The 25,000-nt window shown below is 42.0% G+C and overlaps 1 protein-coding gene across 6 annotated transcripts in view; it reads left to right on the top strand.

Annotated features, from left to right (window-relative positions):
* Positions 1-25,000, top strand: part of LOC143296999 (zwei Ig domain protein zig-8-like) — a 606,029-nt gene that overhangs the window by 546,817 nt on the left and 34,212 nt on the right. For all 6 annotated transcript variants that reach the window (XM_076609106.1, XM_076609107.1, XM_076609109.1 and 3 more), the window contains 2 exons: positions 8,297-8,516; positions 23,426-23,446. In XM_076609106.1, the coding sequence (XP_076465221.1) occupies positions 8,297-8,516; positions 23,426-23,446 (241 nt within the window). The remainder of the gene's footprint in view (positions 1-8,296; positions 8,517-23,425; positions 23,447-25,000) is intronic.

The following is a 25,000-nucleotide window of genomic DNA, read 5'->3' as shown; positions in this document are numbered from 1 at the left end:
AAACTATAGCTGAGTTTGTATACAAAATTACACACAAGGTAATAGCAGCGGATGGGAAGAAAGGATGAGTGCTGTTTTTACATATACTGAGGAGGGAAAGTAGCATGCTCACTTTGCTGTTGCTGGTAGTATACATTGTCTTCCATCCACCTGGTTATCTGTGTGGATGACACAGGTAGCTTAAATCAATCAATCACTATGTTAATGAGATTTCTTTGATGATATTCCGGGTTGACATTTAGTGTCAAACAGCTGGAGAAATGAAGACATGGATGATGACACAAGTCAATAGGCAAAACAAATTCATGTCGGTATCCGCATAACCGATATTGTTCGCAACACAAGAGCCTGGTACATCAACTCTCCCTCACGTGTATACTGCTAACATTGCTATTTCCTTGACACTTCAACAAACACAGAAACGAAAGGTTTCACTAAGAGCTAACCATCATGGTTCACACTGAACAACACCGTGAATCCTTTCAGGGAAGGAAATGGCTGTCGGCAGCCATTAGAGCCATTGAGGCTGCTGCCAGCATGCAGTCTCTGAGATTCCATGCTGATAGTCCGTGAAGACAGGGATGATCACAGCGTGTGGGTGGATGACAGGAAATGGTAACGTTTGGTTCATCCTCCGTGTTTTGGAAAGCTCTTTCCATGTCTAGAACTCGTGTGTGTAGAGTAGTTAGGGATATTAAAGGATATCAATAAAAGAATAAATCCGTAGATAGTACACTGTCTGCCAACTGCAGGGAAGGCACTCGTTAAGTGTGATGCCACTGATACGATGAGGAAGACAGGGAGAACAAAAGATAGAGATATAAAAGATATCTAACAATGCAGAAATGGCTGTGAAAAAGACAGGAGACAGAGAACTGATATGGACCTACTGGGGACAGTAAGAAAGTGGAGGAGAGAAGACAGAAAATGGACAGATAGAAACAAAGGGTACGTGTTGATGCGTTAGGAGCAATATCCTTTGAGTTGAACCCATTTTACACTTCACATGCAGTGGTGAAATTGTCTTCCATTGCACCATGAAACACATTTATTGAACATCTCAGTCAACATGGTATCCAAAAGATTGTCAGAAAAACTATGAGCACAGCTTACATTCCACAACATCGTGAAACATGTCAACAGTCATCAGAGCTGTTGTAGACATTCCCAGCTACCAGTCACTGCGATTCCTTGCTGATAATTTGTGAAGACGAGGGTGCTTGCTGTGTATGGATGGATGACATGGACTTGTCTTTTTTGTCTATTGATATTTTAAATGTCAATCATTTATTTACTTGTTCAATATATGATAACATTATTGTCTATTTTTGTTTTGTTTCGTGCTCTTAAAATAAAAAGAATAGCATGCTTCTTCTTTATTTCTTCATTTTATTTTGTTTATCACTTGTCTTTGTTTAGATTCTATTTCTTCTTTTTTCCCGGTCTCATTCATGTGCTGGTCTCTGTGCACCCAGTTTTCCTCTTTCCTTCAGACTGGTCGTTATCTCTCAGGGGAGGTAGTTCCAGTCTCTGTCGCCTGTCGTCCGTGCAACAGCTGTTGCTGGTGATTTGCAACGCTTCGCTGCCTCGCCTTTCTGCTGTGTACTTTAACGCTTCCCTGCTGAAAGGCTTTGTATGTTTGGTTGGTGTTTGTTTGTTCCGTCTCTGTCCCTGTCTTTGTTTCTGTGTCTTTCTGTCTCCCTCACTCTCGTGCTCTCATGTTTGCACATGTCCATGCATGAGTGGAGGAACAGAACGGGACGGGGTGGGGTGGAAGAAGAGGGTGCACACATACATGATGCATGGTGAGCTTTGCTTTTCTTCGTTTCATTTATGAATCACATGGAATCATAACATGGGGATTGTATGTGTCAGATTATGGCAAGAAATGAAAGTGTTACGGGCTAAAGTGTTACGAGAATGTTTTGATGAAATGCGTTTGGAATATGATCCCATAATTTGCTTTTGAAGTATATGTTTGGGAGCCAACATATGGACAGACAGACAAACAAATAAATAAAAGTGACATATGCATGTGTTTCACCCCTCCCCCGTCTCTCTCTCTCTCTCTTTCTCTCTTCTGACTTTTTCTCTCTCAGAATGACTCTTCTGTCTCAGTTCGTTTCGTTGATAACTCTGTTACACCCTCACTCTCTGTTTCCCTCCCCACCTCTCTCTCCCCCCCTCCCTCCCTCCCTGTCCCTGTCCCTCGGCTCTCCTTTTTCCCTCTCATTTTCTTCAGGGGCAGCGCCATTTAGGCTGTTGAAGGCGGGACCAGATGTGTCCCGACCACTCCGTTCTATTTCCCCTGGCATTTGTTTCAAAGGTGAGAAGACACAGAGGCTGGCTCACCAACAACGCAGCCAGCCAAAGACGCTGCCTGGCACAGCGAAACGTCTGCCGTTCTTTTGTGACAGTCTGTAAGATAAGAGATCAGACGATAAGCACATTCTGATCTTTTTTTTCTTTTTTTAAACCTTTCCGCTCCCCCCATCGCCCTGCCCCCAAAGCCCTGTACATCCATCCCTTCCTTCCCACCTGTCTGTCGACGTTTCTGCATCAGTGCTGAAATCGGAATTCAGCTTTCAGTAAAGGCGTCCCAAATGAACAGTATTTGTTGTTGTTTTTTTAAGATGGTGAACGACTAGAAAAACTGTGATCAGAACACGAAATTTGCTTTAGAACTGGAAAATACATAAAGCAGATAATTAGAAAACAGGCAATTAGTGGATCTCTCTCTCTCTCTATCTCTCTCACTCTATGTCTGTGTGTGTGTGTGTGTGTGTGTGTGTGTTGCAGAAGCCACAAACTTTCAGTCACCAATCAAGAGAACCATTTCATATCAGACACAGACTAACATGCAACCTCTCAGACACCATTACACATCCACTTCTGCAACAAGTGCAACAAAAACAGTTTGTGGGTGAAACATAAAACACTGTCAAGACAAGAGTGTGCCAGCTCCGATCCAACATACACAAAGACGCCAGCATGCTGGTCACGAAATATTCCATCGCTCCTCAACACTCAGTGGAAAACCTCAGTGGCCATTGAACAGGTACACACAAACACCCTGGAAAAAGACTGCTGTGAGAATAGTTTGGATAGTCAAGCTCCGAGCTCGGGCACCTTAGACCTCAACGCCCTGGACGAAGACGATTTAACCCTTTCACCGCCAAACTCGCATTTATGCACAGGCGTGGTAGAGGACCCATATCACTGAAAGGTGACCATTCATTGGTCTGTTATCCGTGAACCTACTGCTCTTAATGTTCGGTGGTAGGATAGGCCATATTTTCTATACATCGCAGGGGGGATCCCCAGCTATTCTTAGCCACTGTCTTTTCTGTGTTTATACCACAAGGGAATTCTGTACTCTAAATTGACTGGCGGTGAAAGGGTTAAAAAGTCCCGCATCCCCCTTACCCCTGCCCCCCCCCCCTACCCCCCCTCTCTTTCTCTCTCTCTCCTCTCTTTTGCTGTGCGCGTTCCTGTGGCCATGGAAAGAAAGAAACGTCATATCCATGACATGTCACTACGTAACACCCGGGAGAGGCCAGCGAAAGGTGGAAAAGAAGCACCACAATATCCAGCGAGGCACGCATCTTGTTTTGAAAGAAATACGATAACTATATAAGCAAAACAAAACACAGTTATTTGAATTATTTTGGCAATGAGAGCAGAAGATTTTTCGTATGCTTCTCATGAATGATTAATCAAACTGACAATTGACAGTACTATGATATAATCATATGCACTGTTGGAATGAACAAACAGGAAACCGTGCATGATCGTGCATTTGACATTTACCCAGTATCACTTCAAAAACCGGCCAAGAGGAAAAGATTCCTCTGCTCATCTTATCATGACGAATCTCCTGATTATCTGTGACAACTGATGATGTTTAGAAAGAAAGAAAAATTCGGCAAGTCAGCAATAAAACTTTATCAAACTGGGTTTTTTGTACATTTAATCCTCTTCCGTGTGTTTTAACTAGTGATGAATAAATAGATATATTTTTTTTCTTTTTTGGATAATTATTATGCTCCTGCAGCATCATAAATTTCTATCCGACCTCACCTCTCTCTCTCTCTCTCTCTCTCTCTCTCTCTCTCTCTGCTTTTTCGTTTCTTTTCTTATTTTTTTCGTGTGTTTTTTTGATGGCATCAATCGAAAGAGGCAGAAACATTCCCTCATTAATATGACCGACGTGGCGAAAGATTTAATTCTTCACCCCCCCCCCTCTCTCTCTCTCTCTCTCCCTCTCCCTCTCTCTCTGTCTCCCCCTTTTCCTCCCCCACCTCTCTCTCTCTCTGTGCTTTTTTTGATGACATCAATCGAAAGAGGAAAAACATGCAGTTTAATATGACCGACGTGGCGAATGATTTAATTCTCTCTCTCTCTCTCTCTCTCTGTCTCTCTCTCTCTCTCTATCTCTTTCTATCTCTCTGTCTCTGTCTCTCTTTCTCTCACTCTTTCTCTCTATTCCTCCTTCCCTCTATCCTCTCTGTCTGTCTGTCTCTCTCGCAATCTCACTGTCTGTCTCTCACTCTCTCTCTCTCTCCCTCAATCGTCCCTCTATCCATACTTCCTCTTTCTCTCACCCTCACTCCCTCCCTCCCTCCCTCCCTCCCTCCCTTCCATCCTCTCTCTCACTCACTCTCTCTCTCTTTCTTTCTCTCCCTCAATCGTCCCACACTATCTCCACACTCCCTCTTTCTCTCACCCTCCCTCCCTGTCTCCCTCTCTCTCTTCCTCTCTCTCTCTCTCTCTGTCTCTCACTCCCTCTTTCTCTCGCCCTCCCTCCCTTCCTCTCTCTCTCTCTGTCTCTCACTCTCTCTTTCTCTCTCTCCCTCAATCGTCCCTCTCTCACCCTCACTCCCTGTCTCCATCTCTCCCATCCCCCCCTCTCTCTCTCTCTCCCATCCCCAATCGTCCCTCTCTCTCTCCTCTATCTCTCGCCCTTACTCCCACACCTCCTCCCTCCCTCCCCCCTCTCTGTCTGTCTGTCTCTGTCTCTCTGTGCTTCCCTCTATTTCACTCTATCTTCTCCTCACTCCTATTTTCCTTGCCTCCCCCCCCCACCCCCCCGACTCCCTTCCCCCCTCCCTCTGTCCCCCGGGCGTCATTACCCCCACCTTTATTGGCTCACTCCCTCCAGCGGGGAAGGGGGGTGGGGAGGGAGATATCAGTTATGATGAAAAACATGGGCCGGGCAGTGGGCAGGGAGAGGCGGTCGATTCATCGCCTGATTAGTTTTCTGTGATCTGCTGGCCAGGCTGGGCCAGGCACGGGTTAATTGAAATGGTGCTGGTCTGAATGGTTGGTTGGTTGGTTGAGAAAGAGAGCATGTGGGTGGTTGATGATGATGATGACAAAATAACAATGATGATAATTTAATAATTATTATTATTATCATTATTATTATTATCATCATCATTGTAGTAACAATGATAATGATAATAATTATAATAAGTACCATTAGTAGTAGTATCATCATCATCACCACCATTCGTGGTAGTAGTAGTAGTATTCTGGTTATTACTATTATGATGATGATGATGATGATGATGATGACAAAAACCAACAGCAGCAACAACAGAGAGGGACACATACTTAGTCACATAAGTGCACACTCCTTCAGTCAAATAAAGGTCAACTCTGTCTCTCATTCTCTCTCTCTCTCTCCCTCTCATTCTCTCCCTCTCATCCTCTCTCTCCCTCTCTCTCCCTCTCTCTCCCTCTCTCTCTCTCATTCTCTCTCATCCTCTCTCTCTCTCTTCCTCTCTCTCCCTCTCTCTCTCTCTCATTCTCTCTCATTCTCTCCCTCTCATTCTCTCTCCCTCTCTCTCCCTCTCTCTCCCTCTCTCTCTCTCATTCTCTCTCATCCTCTCTCTCTCTCTTCCTCTCTCTCCCTCTCTCTCTCATTCTCTCTCATTCTCTCCCTCTCATTCTCTCTCCCTCTCTCTCTCTCATTCTCTCTCATCCTCTCTCTCTCCCTCTCTCTCCCTCTCTCTCTCTCATTCTCTCTCATCCTCTCTCTCTCTCTCCCTCTCTCTCCCTCTCTCTCTCTCTCATTCTCTCTCATTCTCTCCCTCTCATTCTCTCTCCCTCTCTCTCTCTCATTCTCTCTCATCCTCTCTCTCTCTCCCTCTCTCTCTCTCTCTCTCTCTCTCTCTCTCTCTCTCTCTCTCTCTCTCATTCTCTCCCTCTCATTCTCTCTCCCTCTCTCTCTCATTCTCTCTCATCCTCTCTCTCTCTCTCTCTCTCTCTCTCATTCTCTCCCTCTCATTCTCTCTCCCTCTCTCTCTCTCATTCTCTCTCATCCTCTCTCTCTCTCTCTCCCTATCTCTCATTCTCTCTCTCTCTCCCTCTCTCTCATTCTCTCTCATCCTCTCTCTCTCTCTCTTCCTCTCTATCTCTCATTCTCTCTCTCCCTCTCTCTCTCTCATTCTCTCTCATCCTCTCTCTCTCTCTCTTCCTCTCTATCTCTCATTCTCTCTCTCCCTCTCTCTCTCTCATTCTCTCTCATCCTCTCTCTCTCTCTCTCCCTCTCTATCTCTCATTCTCTCTCATCCTCTCTCTCTCTCTCTCCGACACATGATCTGTTTCCAGCAGTTCTTCATGCTCCATTTTTGGTGATACACGAAACGTACGACTGTGACTGGCTTTTTTTTCTTTTTTTTTTTTTTTTTTGAAGGATGGATTTATGTTCACACAGTTGCACAGTCCTGAGCGGTTGGATGGGTAGAGGGATGTATGTTCGCATTTTACTGCTGGATGGATGGATTCTGTTCATACAGTTAATCTAACGACAGTGGGGGCGCAGCTGGATGTTGATACGGTCGCACTGACGTCATTTGAAGGTTGGACGGACGGATGTTCATACAAGTGCATTGACGTCAGTGGATGGACGGATGTTCATACAAGTGTATTGACGTCAGTGGACGGGCGGATGTTCATACAAGTGTATTGACGTCAGTGGACGGACGGATGTTCATACAAGTGTATTGACGTCAGTGGACGGACGGATGTTCATACAAGTGTATTGACGTCGGTGGATGGACGGATGGATGAACAGAGTGCTTTTCATACAGGTGTACAAATCTCTTTAGATGGATGGATATGTAGACATATGGATGCTCATGCTGTTTTGCTAACGTCAATGAATGGATAGTTGGCCAGGTGGATGTTCATGGATGGATGAACAGGCGGATGTTGATTGATTGATGAACAGGTAGATCATGCGACGGATGACGAGGTGGATGTTAGTACTAGCATCACTGAAGGTACATGTTTTCGTGCTGTTGTACGAGGGTCATTCAATAAATAAGGTGAATTTTTCGGTATAAGGACTTCTAATACAGATAGAAGCATACTTTTTTTTTTTTTTTTTTTACTTCTTTTTCACATGGATTTAATTTGTTTTGCAGATTTAAAAAAAACTTTGAGAGTTTTGGCGATTAACAAAGATGGCCGACCAAGAAGCATGCTCCAGGATTGAACAGCGGTCAGTTATCAAGTTTTTGGTTGCTGAAGGGTGCAAACCAGTTGAAATTCATTGGAGAATGTCAACTGTGTATGGTGCCACATGTTTCAGCCGAAAAAATGTCTACAAGTGGGCTAAATTGTTTAAAGAAGGACGGAGCAGTGTTGAGGATGAAGACAGGCCTGGAAGGCCTACAGAAGTGAGGTCTCCTGAGGTGATCGAATCAGTCAATGACCTCATTCAGTCTGACAGAAGGGTGACAGTGGATGACATTGCAAGGACTTTGAGCTTATCTGTTGGGACAGCACACAAAATTGTCCATGATGACCTTGGCTACTCGAAGGTCAGCTGCCGGTGGGTGCCAAAGATGCTTACGGTGCAGACCATCAACGAGCTGGGCTGGGAACTGCTCCCTCATCCCCCTTACAGCCCAGACCTTGCCCCTTCAGACTTTCACCTGTTTGGTCCCTTGAAAGCGTTCACGAGAGGCACGAAGTTTGAAAGTGACGATGAAGTCAAAAGTGTTGTGAGCGACTGGCTGAGACATCAGTCCAAAGATTTTTACGCTGAGGGAATATGGAAGCTTGTGCACAGATGGGAAAAGTGTGTGACAGTGCTGGGAGACTACGTTGAAAAATTAAAAAAAGTAAGCTTCTATCTGTATTAGAAGTCCTTATACCGAAAAATTCACCTTATTTATTGAATGACCCTCGTACCAACGCTGTTTTGTGGCTGTACGAAGGTGAGCAACAACCTGAAAACAACCCTTTTTTCACCTCTCTCCTCTCCCCTGTCCTGTCCCTGCAGGTGTCATGGCGGCGGATCGGCTTCGGGCATTTCCTGACGATCGGCACGACCACCTGGGTGCAGGATCCCAACATCATCCTGGAGCACGCCGAGTGGCCCGGCGGTCTGACGGACTGGAACCTGGTGGTGAAGGAGGCCAGGCTGCAGGACGCGGGCATCTATGAGTGTCAGGTCATCCACACCACCACCATCAAGTGGAGGGTCCATCTCAAAGTCATTCGTGAGTGCTGGGGGAGGGGGCGGGGGGGGGGGGGGGGGGGGAGAGGGGGGCTTTGTTGTTGTTTGTTTGGTGGGGGTTTTTTGGTGTTTTTTTGTCGGTGGTGGGTTTTTTTGTGTTTTTGTTGGTGTTGTTGTTTTTAGGTGGTTCACTTCTTCAAGGCTGAGGCAAGAACACATCCATCAGATCTTATGAACATGGAAGAGAAACAATGTTAGGACAAGTGACATGAGGCATGGTTATTATCAGCAGAGAATTGATGACACTAATTTTATGTGTTGTGTATCTATACATATGGTTACTATCAATATAGAATTGATGACACTAATTTTATTTATTCTGCATTTGTAGACACACACAGCATGGTTACTGTCAGTAGAGAAGTGATGACACAAATTTCATTTATTCCGTATTTATAGATATGGTTACTATCAATATAGACTTGATGACACACACCTTATTGATTCTGATCTCTAGACACACACAGAGCATGGTTACGATCAGCATAGAATTGACGACACTAATCTTATTTATTCTGCATCTATAGACACACGCAGCATAATTACTATCAGCAGGAAAGTGATGACACTAATTTCATTTATTTTGTATCTATAGATATGGTTACTGACAATATAGAATTGATGACACTAATTTTATTTATGCTCCATCTGTAGACACACGCAGTGTAGTTACCATCAACGCGAATTCTATTCTTTCTGCATCTGTAGACACACGCAGCATGGTTACTAACAGCACAGATTTTGTGACACTAATCGTATTTATTATGCATCTGTCAGCAGGGAAGTATCAGTATCAGTAGCTCAAGGAGACGTCACTGCGATCGGATAAATCCATATACGCTACACCACATCTGCCAAGCAGATGCCTGACCAGCAGCGTAACCCAACGCACTTAGGCCTTGAGAAAAAATAAATAAATAAATAAAAAGAAATAAGTATATAAATAATAGATAAATACAAAAATAAAGAACTACTACTACTAATAATAATATTTATAAGGTGCAAAAACTTGATGAAGTCAACTATAAGCGTACAAAAAATTAATAATAAATAAAATAATTAATTAATTAATTAAATAAAATAAAATAAATAAATAAAAAAGGCAACAATGATGATAAATAAGCAAATAAATATAAAACATGGAGAAACAGATTCACACATACGCACACATATGCATAACAGATATGCACCAAACATGCAGTTTCACAGATATGAAAGCACAATCAAATACCCATAAACGTACATGAGCCCCAACACACACACACACACACACACACACACACACACACACACACACATTACCCTGCACCCCCTCTACCCCCACTCCTCCACACACTCATTTCCAGGCCACGTATCGCAGCTTCCTCGGCACACCCAGACACACACACACACACACACACACACACACACACACACACACACACACACACACACACACACACACACACACACACAGGCACACTTACTTGTGCAAGCACACACACATACGCCCATATCCCCCACCCCCAACCCCACACACATACATACAAATATATATATGCACACCCGCACGTTCCAATATTCCGTTGCTCCCACAGTGTAGGCATGCATACACATACAAACCTCATCCTCTACCCCCCCCCCCCTCCCCCTCCAGGCCCCCCCTCACCCCCTTCCACCCCGCCCCCACCCTCACACACACACACACGCACGTGCACAGAACTCTCCTGACACTTGTGTACACTTACACCCTCGCGCACGCACACACTCAACAAAACACACAGACCCACACAGACATACAAACACACACATACACACACGCACAGAGGCTGCCACTGATTGGCCGCAAGAGGGGTGGGAAAAGATCTCTGATGCCAAGAACGTGGTGTCTAGTGTGTTGCTCAGTCTATTGTATTTGGAAAAGCCCATAGAGACTCTGTTCCGTTTTGAAGTAATTTGCGCAGTGTTGGTTTGGAAATGATGCCGATGTTCGTTTGATTTGCAAAGCATCGTGCTCTACCTTTCATGCTAGACTTACGGCCGCTCCCTCTCTACCTTTATTTCTTTGAGGCGATCAATGGTGTGATGGCCTTGTACCTGTTCTTTTTGATATTCTTTGACTTTTCTCAGGATTTCCGATTTTCCTAAATGTAGGCCGCTCGTTGGTGTTCCGTTACTAGCAAGTCTGTCAGCTCGCTCATTTCCCTTAACTCCTGCATGTCCCGGGCAGTATGACCATGTAAGTTTTTAAATCTGAAAGTTGCGCATTGCTTTATGCCATTCTGGGCTTCCCATTCCATTTTCAATTTTCTGTATGAGGCTCAATGAGTCGGTTAGAATCATGGCATGTTGGTTTCCGGGCATATGGATGGACGATAGCCACTGGAGGGCATGTGTCACAGCTTCAACTTCCATCGTTAGGCTGGAGATTGTGACTTTGTTGGCAGCATTCTCTTCCCTAATTGTTTTTCCATTTTGTTTCGCAGTGAATCCCCAACCGGATTGGTTTTTGGTGACTGAGCCATCTGTGTATATGATGATGTCCTCTTCTTTACTGTTTTCTTCTTTGAGTAGCTTCACTTCCGCATCAGTTTTGCCCTCTGGCCATTCCCGACAATGTCTTCCTAGAGTGGTTGAAATGGCTGTGTTGAATAGATGGTTGAGGTTTTCGGGGGTTTTCTCCCATTCTTTTGTTTCTTTCAGGTCTTGTAGTTGTCATACTAGCTGGATTGTCTTCTGCTTGCCCCATCCATGATCTTCCTCGTCCTAGACGGCTGCCTTTTGGTTCTTTGACTGCGTCATGCAGGGGGTTTTGAGGGTTTTCTAATGCTCAGCAGGGATGTGATGACACTAACCTTATTTATTTTCACACCACGCTCATCATTATCATTATCGTGAATGTCTCTTTTTAATCATCATCATCGTCTTGATACGCACCCTCCCTTCATCCTCGTCATCTCCATCATCATGACACTTACCCCTCAGATGACGGGCGGTGGACCTGGACACTTCTCACTCTTTGTATAATCATCATCATCATCATCATCATCATCATAATAATCATATTAACCAGTATTTATTTTGTGCTGAATCTTGTACAGAGACAAATCGAAGCACTTTCATACCAGTCAATCGCATGCATGCATGACTCTAAACTTGAGAAACTGAAAACAAGGAAGAGGCAGTGGAGGGAGGCAGTCAAAAGTGGAAGTTCATTCCAAAAGCAAGGTCCAGAGTATAGTGTTTAATTGTTGTATGATGCTCTGTGTTTTTCTTGAACTTCCTTGCATTCTTTATAATGATGCTGTTTTTATACGTTCTTTCAGAGAAAAAAAAACTTTTCTCCGCATTTTCTTTCAGATTTTGATTTACTTACGTTATCTTTACTCAAGCGACGCAACGTGTTAACTTTGTTTGTGTGTGTGTGTGTGTGTGTGTGTGTGCGTGTGCGCGCGCGTGCATGTGTGTTTGTGTGTTTTGTCCATGCGTGTTTGTGCATGTTTTCGCGCGCATGCGCACGAACACGAGGTTAGTTTTGTTTTTTGGCGTTCCCTGTGTATTCCCCCGCGCACAAAGTCCGACGCTACTGGCGGCTTTGGGAAATCCGTGATCCTGTGAAGCTACGGAGACTGCGGCACGTTTTGTGGGCGGCCTCTGTCAGCTAACGACCTGAGGGAGGTGCCCACGGCCCATGTCCTCACCACTCACCAGACGCCCCCCGAGCGTAGAAAACTCGATTCGGGCCCGGAACCACAAACGGCTTTGTCTGGCACACAGAGAGGATTCAGTCGACCCTTTCGTCTTGTATTGATTTTGCCACTCTCTCTCTCTCTGTCTCTCTCTCTCTCTTTCTCTCTCTGTGTCTCTCTGTCTCTGTCTCTCTCGCTCACTCTCTCTCTCTCTCTGTTTCTCTCTGTCTCTCTCTGTTTCTTTCTGTCTGTTGCTCTCTCTCTCTCTTTTTCTTTCTCTCTGTCTCTCTCTGTTTCTTTCTGTCTGTCTGTCGCTCTCTCTCTCTCTCTCTCTCTCTGTGTCTTTTTCTCTCTGTTTCTCTCTGTTTCTTTCTGTCTGTCTGTCTGTCGGTCTCTTTCTCTCTCTCTCTCTCTCTCTCTCTCTCTCTCTCTCTCTCTCTCTCTCTCTCTCTCTCTCTCTCTCTTACAGTCATTACCCGACGTCTCTTGAAGAATTGACAAGGGATTCGTTTGTGTCTACGTTTTTGTCTGCTGTCAACGTTTCGTGTTTAACGGAAGGCTTTCTTCTCTTTTTTTTTTCGAATGAACGTCCAGTGTCCTTGTAACTTTAAAATGTACAGCTAAAAGCTGGAGAGAGACTGAGGGCGGAGGAAATGAGGGGTGGGTGGTGGGGGTAGAGGGGCGAAGAAGAAAGGTAAAACAGGAGACTTTTCATTCAAACAAACTGGAATGTACTGGCTGAAGAAATCGTTGTCACTTTGACTCGTGGGAAGCATAAAGTGGTAGGCGGTTATATGATTATGATTATAAATGAAATTAGAAACTTCTCAAAAACGGTTGTTGTTTGTCTTTGTTTGTTTGGAGATTTTTTGTTTTGGGTTTGTTTTTTGGGTGGGTGGGGGGGTTGTTTTGCTGTTGTTGTTTTGTTGTTATTGTTGGTTGGTTGGTTTTTTTTCAATATCAGTACACAGTATGCAAACATATACAGAGAAATCTGTTGTGACAAGTAATGCAATACAGTGCAATATAATATCAGAAGCTCTTTGATTGCCGGATTAACCTTGTACTGACAGAAAGCAAAAGAACATAAAAAGAAGGTACAGTTGTGCTAAATTACTGCAATAATACTGACAAATTCTATGACATATTTGGACACATCAGACTGAATAGATGATGCATTTATGTTATTAAATTCATTTGATGTAATAACAGATGAATGGTAATTGGATTTCTTTCACACACACACACACACGCGCGCGCGCGCGCGTATGTGTGTGTGTATGTGTACAATATAGATAAATAGATAGACAGATAGATAGGTAGATAGACAGATGCACGTAAACGGCGTGACATCCCAAATGGGGAAACAAGTCCAGGGAGATATCACGACAAGTCTGACTTGAATTAGAATTTTATTTCATGGATTTTATTTCTTATTAAATATTACCAGTCTTAAGCTTGTCCCCAGTAGTGATCTTAAAAACAGATCTGATTTGAATGAAAGTTCCTGTACATGGAAATTATATCAGTTCAGAGATATTTCAAATGTTAGATTTAATGAAAAGGTATTTTTACAGAGAGTGTTTGATATCCGATTGTTCTGGGAACGTGTGGATTCAGTGGTTTGTGATGCGTTGCACGTGGAGGGGGGGGGAAGGAGGGAGCGGGGACAAGATCACTACACGTTTGTTCAGTCGTTCACCTGCATTTATTTCCTCCACTATCATAGTGTAATGTATCATTTATTTCCTCCACTATCATAGTGTAATGTATCATTTATTTCCTCCACTATCATAGTGTAATGTATCATTTATTTCCTCCACTATCATAGTGTAATGTATCATTTATTTCCTCCACTATCATAGTGTAATGTATCATTTATTTCCTCCACTATCATGTGTAATGTATCATTTATTTCCTCCACTATCATGTGTAATGTATCATTTATTTCCTCCACTATCATAGTGTAATGTATCATTTATTTCCTCCACTATCATAGTGTAATGTATCATTTATTTCCTCCACTATCATAGTGTAATGTATCATTTATTTCCTCCACTATCATAGTGTAATGTATCATTTATTTCCTCCACTATCATAGTGTAATGTATCATTTATTTCCTCCACTGTCATAGTGTAATGTATCATTTATTTCTTAGCGCGGATCATTCGGTAGTTGCTATACCATCCATACTTTTCCAAAAGCTAGTCATCTCTGGTTATTGTTTGGGATAAGGTATAGTGTAGTCATCTGTTATAACGGTTTGGTAGGGGTTGTTCACTCAGCTCTGAATTATTCGTTTTTTAAAGGGTACGAACAACCCACAACGGGCTCCAAAAGTCGAGAAATAAATGGGCCTGGAAACGAAAACGAATCAGCACACACACACACACACACACACACACACACACACACAAGAAAAATGGATGGTGGTACTTTCTTCGACGCGCTAGCCACGGGTTGGCCAGGCCTGCTTGCGATGCGACGAGTTCGTACATCTCCATGGTGACTGAAGATAAATGGACTCAGTGTTGCCTCTGCACGTCCCTCTCGTTTACACTGTGCTCTTTGTGACCTAGTGTTGTGTTGAACTGCCCAGACTGCCTCACGCCTACACTGTGGTCTTTGTGACCTAGTGTTGTTTTGAACTGGCCAGACTGCCTCACGCCTACACTGTGGTCTTTGTGACCTAGTGTTGTTTTGAACTGCCCAGACTGCCTCACACCTACATTGTGGTCTTTGTGACCTAGTTTTGTTTTGAACTGCCCACACTGCCTCACACCTACATTGTGCTCTTTGTGACCTAGTTTTGTTTTGAACTGCCCAGATTGCCTCACACCTACATTGTGCTCTTTGTGACCTAGTTTTGTTTTGAACTGCCCACACTGCCTCACACCTACATTGTGGTCTTTGTGACCTAGTTTTGTTTTGAACTGCCCACACTGCCTCACACCTACATTGTGGTCTTTGTGACCTAGTTTTGTTTTGAACTGCCCACACTGCCTCACACCTACATTGTGCTCTTTGTGACCTAGTTTTGTTTTGAACTGCCCAGATTGCCTCACACCTACATTGTGCTCTTTGTGACCTAGTTTTGTTTTGAACTGCCCACACTGCCTCACACCTACATTGTGGTCTTTGTGACCTAGTGTTGTTTTGAACTGCCCAGACTGCCTCACGCCTACACTGTGGTCTTTGTGACCTAGTGTTGTTTTGAACTGCCCAGACTGCCTCACGCCTACACTGTGGTCTTTGTGACCTAGTGTTGTTTTGAACTGCCCAGACTGCCTCACACCTACATTGTGGTCTTTGTGACCTAGTGTTGTGTTGAACTGCCCAGACTGCCTCACACCTACATTGTGGTCTTTGTGACCTAGTGTTGTTTTGAACTGCCCAGACTGCCTCACGCCTACACTGTGGTCTTTGTGACCTAGTGTTGTTTTGAACTGCCCAGACTGCCTCACGCCTACACTGTGGTCTTTCTGTACTGGTTGTTTTTGTTTTGTATTTTGGGTTTTTTTCTGTTGTGTGTGTGTTTGTTGTTGTTGTTGTTGTTTTGGGGGGGAGTTGTTTTTTGGGTTTTTTTCAGGACAAACTGCCCCTCGCTTATATTTTGAAATGTCTGACCTATTTTCGTTTTGAAATGTTCCTTTTGATGATTTTGACTTCTTAATACATTATCAGTTGTTTATATTATCAGATTAGTGACTGTGCTTTTTACGAACTACACTTAATAATTTTCTTTATTGTATTTATATGTATTTCATATATTCATCTTTGATTCCTGCGTCCGTCTACCCTGTTTCCAGCAACTTGTCATACAACTCCCTACCCTTCCTCTTCTATCTGTTTATCAATGTATTTTCAGATGGTGGCATTCAAACGTGGAAATTGATACTTTGAAATTCTCGTTTCGAAATGCGATACTGCTTTTTGTTGTTGTTGTTGGTTTGGTTTTGCTTTTCTTGGGGGGAAGTTTATATGCCCTCTAAAAACCTTTCATTTGTTTATTCCATGTTGAGTGCCGTTGTCGTTTGTCAGAACTTCCCCGTCTGAATGTGTCGGGTTTATCGTTTTGTATTACACTATAATGCGTTGAGTTGTTTTGTTTCTTCCCTTTGTAAAGTTTATATGTGGAGATATGATATTGCTGCTTTTCTCTCCGTCTCTTTTTCACACGCACACACACACACACACACACACACTTTGGTCGCCGGAAAGAAGGGTAGACGGTGTAGCGATCTTGCGTCAGCCCCTCTCGGTTTTACCCCCATGGAAAACAAATAACGTACTATGTCATGTTACGTAAGTCAATACTAGGGTCAGTGCATAAGGTATAACTCCAAACTGCTGCTTTCTTTTTTTTTCTAATACACTTGAATGGTATACCGAATTTGAAATAACGGCCAAAGTGCTTTTCGTTTCTGTTCCTGATTTATTAGTTTACATACACAGTGCACACACACACACACACACACACACACACACACACACACACACACACACACACACACAGAGTAAACACGCCACGCTGCCTCAGTAAAAACAATGCAAGTGAATCAATATTTGAAAGAATATGCAGAAACCTTTTTTTTCTGAAAGAGCATGCAAAAACAGCATCATTAAAAGAATGCAAAGAAGTTCAAGAAAAACACGGAGCATCATACAACGAATAAAAGAAATACCAGGAAATGTATGACAACATTATACGGATACAAAAACAGTAACCATCTGGAAAGACACATGCAAGAGAGAGAGAGAGAAAAAAAAAGAAGATGATAAACACAAACAAAATAACACAACATAACTACGCTGCAGGAAACAAATTACAAGAAAATGAGACACGAAAACAAATTGGAAAAAACTCCCCTAAAAATTTAAACATACAAAACAATAACAAAAACGCATATGAAAACAACGGCATCAAAAGATAACTATAAAAAAAAAGCAGTAAAAAAGATATATATATATATTTGAAAAGATAGGGGAAAAAAGAAAACATTTTAAATGCAAAACAGCAATAAATCTGAAACAAAACCTGAAAGCAAGCACAAAATCTGAGGAAAATGCACCTTTTTTTTATTATACAAGAAAACCACTTTAAAACAAAAACAGAAAATAGCAACAACAACAAAACTAAACAAAACAAAAAAAACATTAGCACGACCAGGAAACAAACGACGGCATGTGCTGGGACAATGTAAACAAAGCTGTTGAAAGGGATAAAAATTTACAAGAAAACAAACCATGGCAACTGAAAGCCACGCACACGAATACAGCAACAATGAAATATACAAGAAAAGAAAAACGTTGAAACTCTACAGGGAAATATGCATAAAACATGGGATAAATCAGCAACAATGTGTAGAAATACAAGAAAGCATACGAAATCGAAAGCAATGGTAAATTCTTCAGCCAAGAAAATAAACAACACTTATTTTTACTTATTGAAAACAAATATTCTTACGAAAGAGATTAGTCTATAGATTTGCCCCCAAACAATACACAATCCGAAATTGACTGTAACCGAAACTAAAAAAAAACGCGCAGAAGACATCATAAAAAGTAAAGTAACAATTTTACTTCGTCGGCATAAAAGAGAGAAAACACCAAAACACGATGACATGCAATTCGTATGAATAGATATATGTATCTATCGGTTGTCCCCCAAAAAGTGAATCACTTTTTGACAAGTATTTTCTCAGTGATAGAGATACCAAATTCATTGAAAATTTTCACACAATAACGTTAGGGTATCATGAACAGGTCTGCAAAATAAAATAAAAATAATAATAAAAAGTTCGGACGCAAATATAGCGAATATTATCAAATTCAAAACAGCATGTCAAAAAATCCAATATCAGAGCTGTGCAATGTGACCTTCATCATGTTCATGCCAGCTGCCAAGTGTTGGCATCTGTCAGTCAGTGTCAGTCTAAAAATAACCTGTCTAGGTGTCAAGTCTGTTGATTTTTTTTATTGTCGTCTGTATCCAAAATCAGTTCTGTCCAAAGTTTCAGTTTGGAAGGATCAACCATGCCTTTGAGTGAAAGTGATAAGGTTACCATTGAAAACTGTTTCATAGAGAAAGGCTAGGGTGGAAGAAGGATTGCAAAGGAATTTCCTGGCAAGGGGTGGAGTCATGTCACTGTAAACAGACTTATCGCTAAAATACGCACTACAAGGTCAGTGGCACGTAAAATTGGCAGTTGGAGACCCAAGACTGCATGTTCGGAGGAGAACCAGGACCGTGTTGAGGAACTGATTCATTCCCAGGAGGAGAACCCAGGGACCTACAAATCTCTTAGAGAAGTTGCAAGCGATTTACAAGTGAGCAAGTATTCTGTGCAAAGAATGGCGAAAGAACTGGAGCTGAAGCCCTTCAAGAGGATACGGGTATCAAGGAGGGACCAAAATGTTAGAGGAAAAGAAAAACTCGCTGCCGTAACTTGAATGACCGTTACTTGCCCACTGATATGAAAAGGATCATTTTCGCAGACGAGAAAAACTTCACGTTAGAGATAGCTAGAAATCATCGCGTTTATGGGAAACGGAAACGAGAAATTCAGCCATCTCGCCACTATCATGAGACTTCTAGATTTTCAGAAAAGATAATGGTTTCAGCTGGAGTATCCTGGAAAGGAAAAACAAACATTCATTTTATTGACACTGATAGAGCCAAGGTTAATAGTGAAAGCTACATTCAGTTATTGGATGACAATCTTCTCCCGGATTGTAGGCGTCTTTATCCAGGAAACAATTACGTGTTTCAGCAAGATGAGGCTCCTTCACACACAAGTAGGGTAACCAAGGCCCATCTGGAGGAGGCCACACCAGAATTCATCAAGAAGGATGAATGGCCTCCACAAAGTCTTGACTGTAACCCAATGGATTATGCCATATGGGACTCTCTGAAGGAGAGTTTACCGAGGAGTGAGAGACAAATTGACCGAGCAGGCGTTAGAGGACAGGATAATTATGTCATGGCTGCTTGGAAGAAACGACTTCGTTTAGTCGTGGCGGAAGATAGAGGCCACATTAAGCATAAACTGAAATAAGTGAGTTATCCTCTGATACTGGATTTTTTTACATGCTGTTTTGAATTTGACAATACTCACATCATTTGCGTCCAAGCTTTTAGATATTTTGCAGACTTGTTGATGATACCTAAGGTTACTGTGTGAAAATTTTCAATGAATTCGGTTTCTCTATCACTGAGAAAATACTTGTCAAAAAGCGGTTCACTTTTTTGGGGACACCCGATATATATAGATATGGATATAGACGTACAACCAACAAACACTACATCACATCTCTTAAAAGATAACAAAGGTTAAATGATAGATAATAAGGCAAAATGAGAACAGCAGAAAACCCCGACAATAGCGGTAATGTAGCCCCGGGGTCGGTGTTCCTGCTGTGGCTTCGGCATGTGCAACTGTTGACAGAAAGCTTGAGAGCGATGACGTGTGTGTGTGTGTGTGTTTTAGTTTATGTGTGCGTCCTCCAGAATCAACCTCTCTCTCTCTCTCTCTCTCTCTCTCTCTCTCTCTCTCTCTCTCTCTCTCTCTCTCTCTCTCTCTCTTAGATGAAGTGTTCTAGGTGTTATGTTCATGAGGTTTTCTTTGCTTTAAATATTTCAAAACAGACAGACACTCGCGGGATTGGTGAGATAGAATAAAAAATCTTGTACTATCAGCACCTGCTATAACAGAAACTCTTCATATGTGTGTGTGTGTGTGTGTGTGTGTGTGTGTGTGTGTGTGTGTGTGTGTGTGTGCAATCAATGTCTTGACAAAAACTGCTTTCCGAATGTTTTTAAATGAGCATAAATCATGTGATCATAAAAATCTGGAAACAAAACAGACCCATCGGATTATAGACCAATGTCGATTCTACCTGTTCTTCCAAAACCACTTGAACAGCACATCACTATGTGTGTCGTCTTTAACATCAAAACAAATATGACCTCATCAATCAATCAGTCAGGATTAAGATCATTCCTGTCACACGGCACTTTGCAAATTGATAGACATCTGGCTTGTAGATTTGAATGTAAAAAAAAAATCAATTTACCTGAGTTCTTTTTATTGATTTTGCAAAAGCCTTTGACGTCATAAACCACGGACTGCTCATTAAAAGTTAGTAATTTATAAATCATCTAAAATACTGAAACTGATTTAATCTTTTCTTTGCAACAGACAGCAAACAGCATCTTTAAAGACGTCTGCATCAAATTTTGTTTACAACAAATTTGGCATTCCACGAGGTTCAGTACTAGGTCCTATATTATTTTCATTATACATCAACGATCTACCATTATCTCTGCAAATATTGTGTGACTTATTTGCCGATGATACTACTTTTCCTTTCTTTCCTTTCCTTGCGCCTTTAACTCCTGTTGGAGTCATCGGGGCGTCGTCCTGATGAGATTTCCGCCAGTTTCCTCCATCCCTTGTGGTTGTGTGTCAGTGCCTGAGTCTCTGCGATCGCTTTCCCTGTCCACTCGTCAGTGTTGTTCCACTTTTTTCTTCTGTCTTCCCCCCTTCCTTCCTCCTTCCACGGTTTCTTGTAGAATGGTCTTTGCCAGGCCATCAGATCGCGTCACGTGGCTGTACCATCTCAGCTTTCTATGGGGCCAGTGTGCTGCTGGATGGTACTGCGTACTTGTCAATGATACTACTTTAGGTGCAAGTAATGTTGACACTCTGAGGGTTCTTCTTACCATGAAAGAAAATTTCAACATTCTTGTCAAATGGTGATGGGCACGTTTGACTCACATGGCTCTCAGTTTTTTTTAAAGTAAATTTATGATGATTACCACAAGACAAAAATGACAAAACGTTTTCCAGAATTTACCAGTCTTCTATATAGTTAACGAAAAAATAGAAAAAGTTGTCAATCATAAAATCTCGAGAATAATGATCGAAAACAAACGATCTTGGTCTAAAGGCCTAGAAATTTGTCCAAAAATCTTCAAAACTGTATCATTTAAGAAAAATAGATATGTGTTAACTTACATGCAAGGAAACTGTTTTTCATTCGTTTGTTCAATCTAAAATAGACTGTGCTTTCGCACTTTGGGATTCGGCCAGCAATAGCCTGATTAAACCACCGATAAACAGAGCTGTTAACTTAACAATTAACTTATCAACCTCTCAGACAGATTCTGACTATAAATAAGCAGAAATTCTCCCTCTCAAAGATTTTTATGTATAATAAAGGCCTATTCATGCATAAAATACCCCGTGTTAATGCTCCGTTTTGGGTTGTTTTTTTTATAGTAAATATATTTACTTAAATGATTATCGACACTAAGTTAACCTCCACTTCACAACCGTTACTTTATGTAAACCAACTCTTGCATATCATTGGGGCTGGTTATGGAATTATATTCCAAAATACTTTAAAAGTGAATCGAACCGAAAACTAAAGTCTCTGTCGGTCACCGACCATTTAGTTCCTCAGCCCCAACTGTCTGGAACACACCGCCCGCTGACCTACGAAACGCCCCTTCCCTCAACTCTGTCAAGTCCCATCTTTTTTTGTCTTGCATTTGAGAGACAGTTTATTCTAATTTACTGTTATATGAGGGATAATACTACTATTGTTTAGTGTTGGATGCTGTGCGTGTGCGCGTGTGTGTGTTTGTGTATGTGTGTGTGTGTGTGTGTTGTTGTTGTTGTTGTTATTGTTGTTGTTGTTCATGATGCGGTGATGGAGACTGTCTTCGTGGTTTATTCGTTGTCTTGATTATTGTTGCTTCTCTTTTGTAACATGTAATCTGTGGAGCGCCATGAGTGATTGGTATATCAATTTCCTTTTGAGTCTTTTTGTATCTTCCTTATTGTATTTCATTTATGAAGCGCTGTGAGCCTCTTTCAGTGGGAGCAGCGCTATAGAAGAGCACTTCATTAGTAGTAGTAGTTGTAGTGGTAGTAGTAGTAGTAGTAATATCAGTTTTCATTATTTTCTTCAATTTTTTTCAAATTTGACACCATCATATCCAAAGATGTATTGATGGTGACTCAGTATTGATGAAACTGTCACGCTCTCCTCCTCTCTCTCTCTCTCTCTCTCTCTCTCTCTCTCCTGTTCCTGTACATGAAATATGACCTTTCGTGACTTCATTTTCATGCTGTTTTGTTTGCTTGTTTGTTTGTTTTGTTATTGTTTTTGTTTTATTTTTCCTTTTTGCCCAGAGGGCTGGATGAAAAAAAAAGTAGTAATGCTAGTTCCATTGCCCTCATGAAACACAATTCGCTTCATATCCCCCCCCCCGCCTCTCTCTCTCTCTCTCTCTCTCTCTCTCTCTCTCTCTCTCTCTCTCCTGTTCCTGTACATGAAATATGACCTTTCGTGACTTCATTTTCATGCTGTTTTGTTTGTTTGTTTGTTTTGTTATTGTTTTTGTTTTATTTTTCCTTTTTGCCCAGAGGGCTGGATGAAAAAAAAAAAAGTAGTAATGCTAGTTCCATTGCCCTCATGAAACACAATTCGCTTCATATCCCCCCCCCCTCTCTCTCTCTCTCTCTCTCTCTCTCTCTCTCTTTCTATCTATCTATCTATCTATCTATCTATCTGTCTATATATCTGTGTTTTCTTTCTTTCTTTCCCCTTTGCTGTCTCTCCTTTCCTTCCTTTCTGCTGTCTCTCCTTTCCTTCCTTTCTGCTGTCTCTCCTTTCCTTCCTTTCTGCTGTCTCTCCTTTCCTTCCTTTCTGCTTTCTCTCTCTTTCGCGCTGGTACATGTGCACATGTACTTAAAACTTCTTACAAACAGTGTTGTATTTCTCTGCAATTTATTTTGTTCTTTATTTCGGTTTCTTTGGGGGGGCGGGGGCGGGGGGGGGGGGGGTTCATGTCGTGCGTATGTATTTACTTTTTTCTCTTTTCTGCTTCTTGCATTTCCTAGATTAATTTTATTGCTCTTTTTGAGAGGGTAGGGTGAGCACAGGCCATAGTGTATGTGTTTTGTGAGTATTTCGATTTTGATTTCTTTCCCTCTCCATTTTCTATATTTGTTTTCTTCTTTGTTCATTTAGTTTTTGTTTCTTTGTAGGTTTTTTTCCCAACCCATCGAAGTAGAATCAGGTGTTATTTTTTGCTCTCCATCCATGTTTTCTTGTTGTTGTTTTTGGATTGTTGTTTTTCAATTGTTAATCCCATCGAAGTACAGTCAGGTGTATTTTTTGTTACTCACTTTTGTTTCTGCTCTGTTTCAGCGAGCCCAGTCTACAAGCCAGGTAAGACAGTGAACAGCTGTCAACAGACACAGTGCCATCTTTCGACATGAAAGAATAACTAGGCTAAGAGACTGACTGATTAACAAACAATAACGTGTGGTAACTCTCTCCATACGTAAAGCATACAACTTCAAGTCAATGCTGCGCATTCAGCTACCACACAGGTAAATTAAAGGTACATTGGAACAAACCCAGAGACTTTCTCTCTTTCTCTGTCTCTCTGTCTCTCATAAACTACGACACAGAAAGGACGTAACATGTAGACATTTATCATGCCCTGTTTGTAAACAACAGACGGAAGACGAATCCCACGTGCAGTATAATTGTAAAGCATAAGGTATTTCAGGACAGATGTAAATATTGTTCTAAAACCAAATAGAAATGTTTCATGCGTGATGTGGTGTGATAATGAGTTACCTGTTTTTCAGTTGTCAAGATTTGTGTACAAAGTGTTTCAGAAAAGGTAAGAGTTAAGAACAGAAGATTGATTGGTGATAATGGAGGATGATAAATCAAACTTTTTGAATTCGGGAAGTCTTTTGATGAAAGAAAAAATGAAAAGGGTAGCTGGTTCATTGATTTATGAAGTCAACCTTTGTTTGTTATCGATATGTTGGGTAATAATCCCAAGTAAGAAGCCTTCCACTTCATGCGAAATCGAATTAATTGACAGATGTGTTCTAACCCCTTGAAATGAACACTTTGTTTATTCAATAAAATATCATGTCATGTTGTGTCTGTCTGTCTCTGTCTCTCTCTCTCGTTTAGGAGGAAGGTGGCAGAATGGTTAAGACGTTCAGCTGTCAACGTAGAGAGTCCGTGAGGGTGTGGGTTCGAATCCCGCTCTCGCCCTTTCTCCCAAGTTTGACTGGAAAATCAAACTGAGCGTCTAGTCATTCGGATGAGACGATAAACCGAGGTCCCGTGTGCAGTACGCACTTGTCGCACTGAAAGAGAACCCATGGCAACGAGAGTGTCTTTTCCTCTGGCAAAATTCTGTAGAAGAATTCCACTCTGATAGGTAGACAAAAACCTATACGCATGCACTCAAGGCCTGACTAAGCGGGTCGGGTTATGCTAATGGTCAGGCATCTGCCTAGCAGGTGTGGTGTAAGGTATATGGATTTGTCCGAACGCAGTGACGCCTCCTTGTGGAACTGAAACTCTCTCGTTCTGTAGTTCTTTATTTACTGTGTGTGTTGGTCTCTCTTCCTCACTCTCTCGCTCACTCGCACACTCTGTCTCTTTGTGGGTTTGTTCCAATGTACCTTTAATTTACCTATGAGCTAGATGAGTCGGTAGCATAAGCAGCGTTGACTTGAAGTCGTATATCTTGTGTATGGAGAGAGTCACCACACTCTATTGTTTGTTAATCGTTGCTATCATTGTTCTGTGACTGCACTGACCAGACCACTTCACTGTTTGTCGTCACTGACGATGATCTCTGTCTCTCTACTTTCCTCTCTGTCTCTCTTCTTCCTCTCTGTTCTCTTTCACACTGCCTGTCACGTCACTCCTTCCGCACCCCCCCCCCCCCCCCTCCCCCTCCCCTCT

Source organism: Babylonia areolata, chromosome 22 (assembly GCF_041734735.1).
Source record: "Babylonia areolata isolate BAREFJ2019XMU chromosome 22, ASM4173473v1, whole genome shotgun sequence".
Taxonomy (NCBI): domain Eukaryota; kingdom Metazoa; phylum Mollusca; class Gastropoda; order Neogastropoda; family Buccinidae; genus Babylonia; species Babylonia areolata.
The sequence above is the reverse complement of the archived record's forward strand: the minus strand, read 5'-3'. Positions and strand labels throughout refer to the sequence as shown.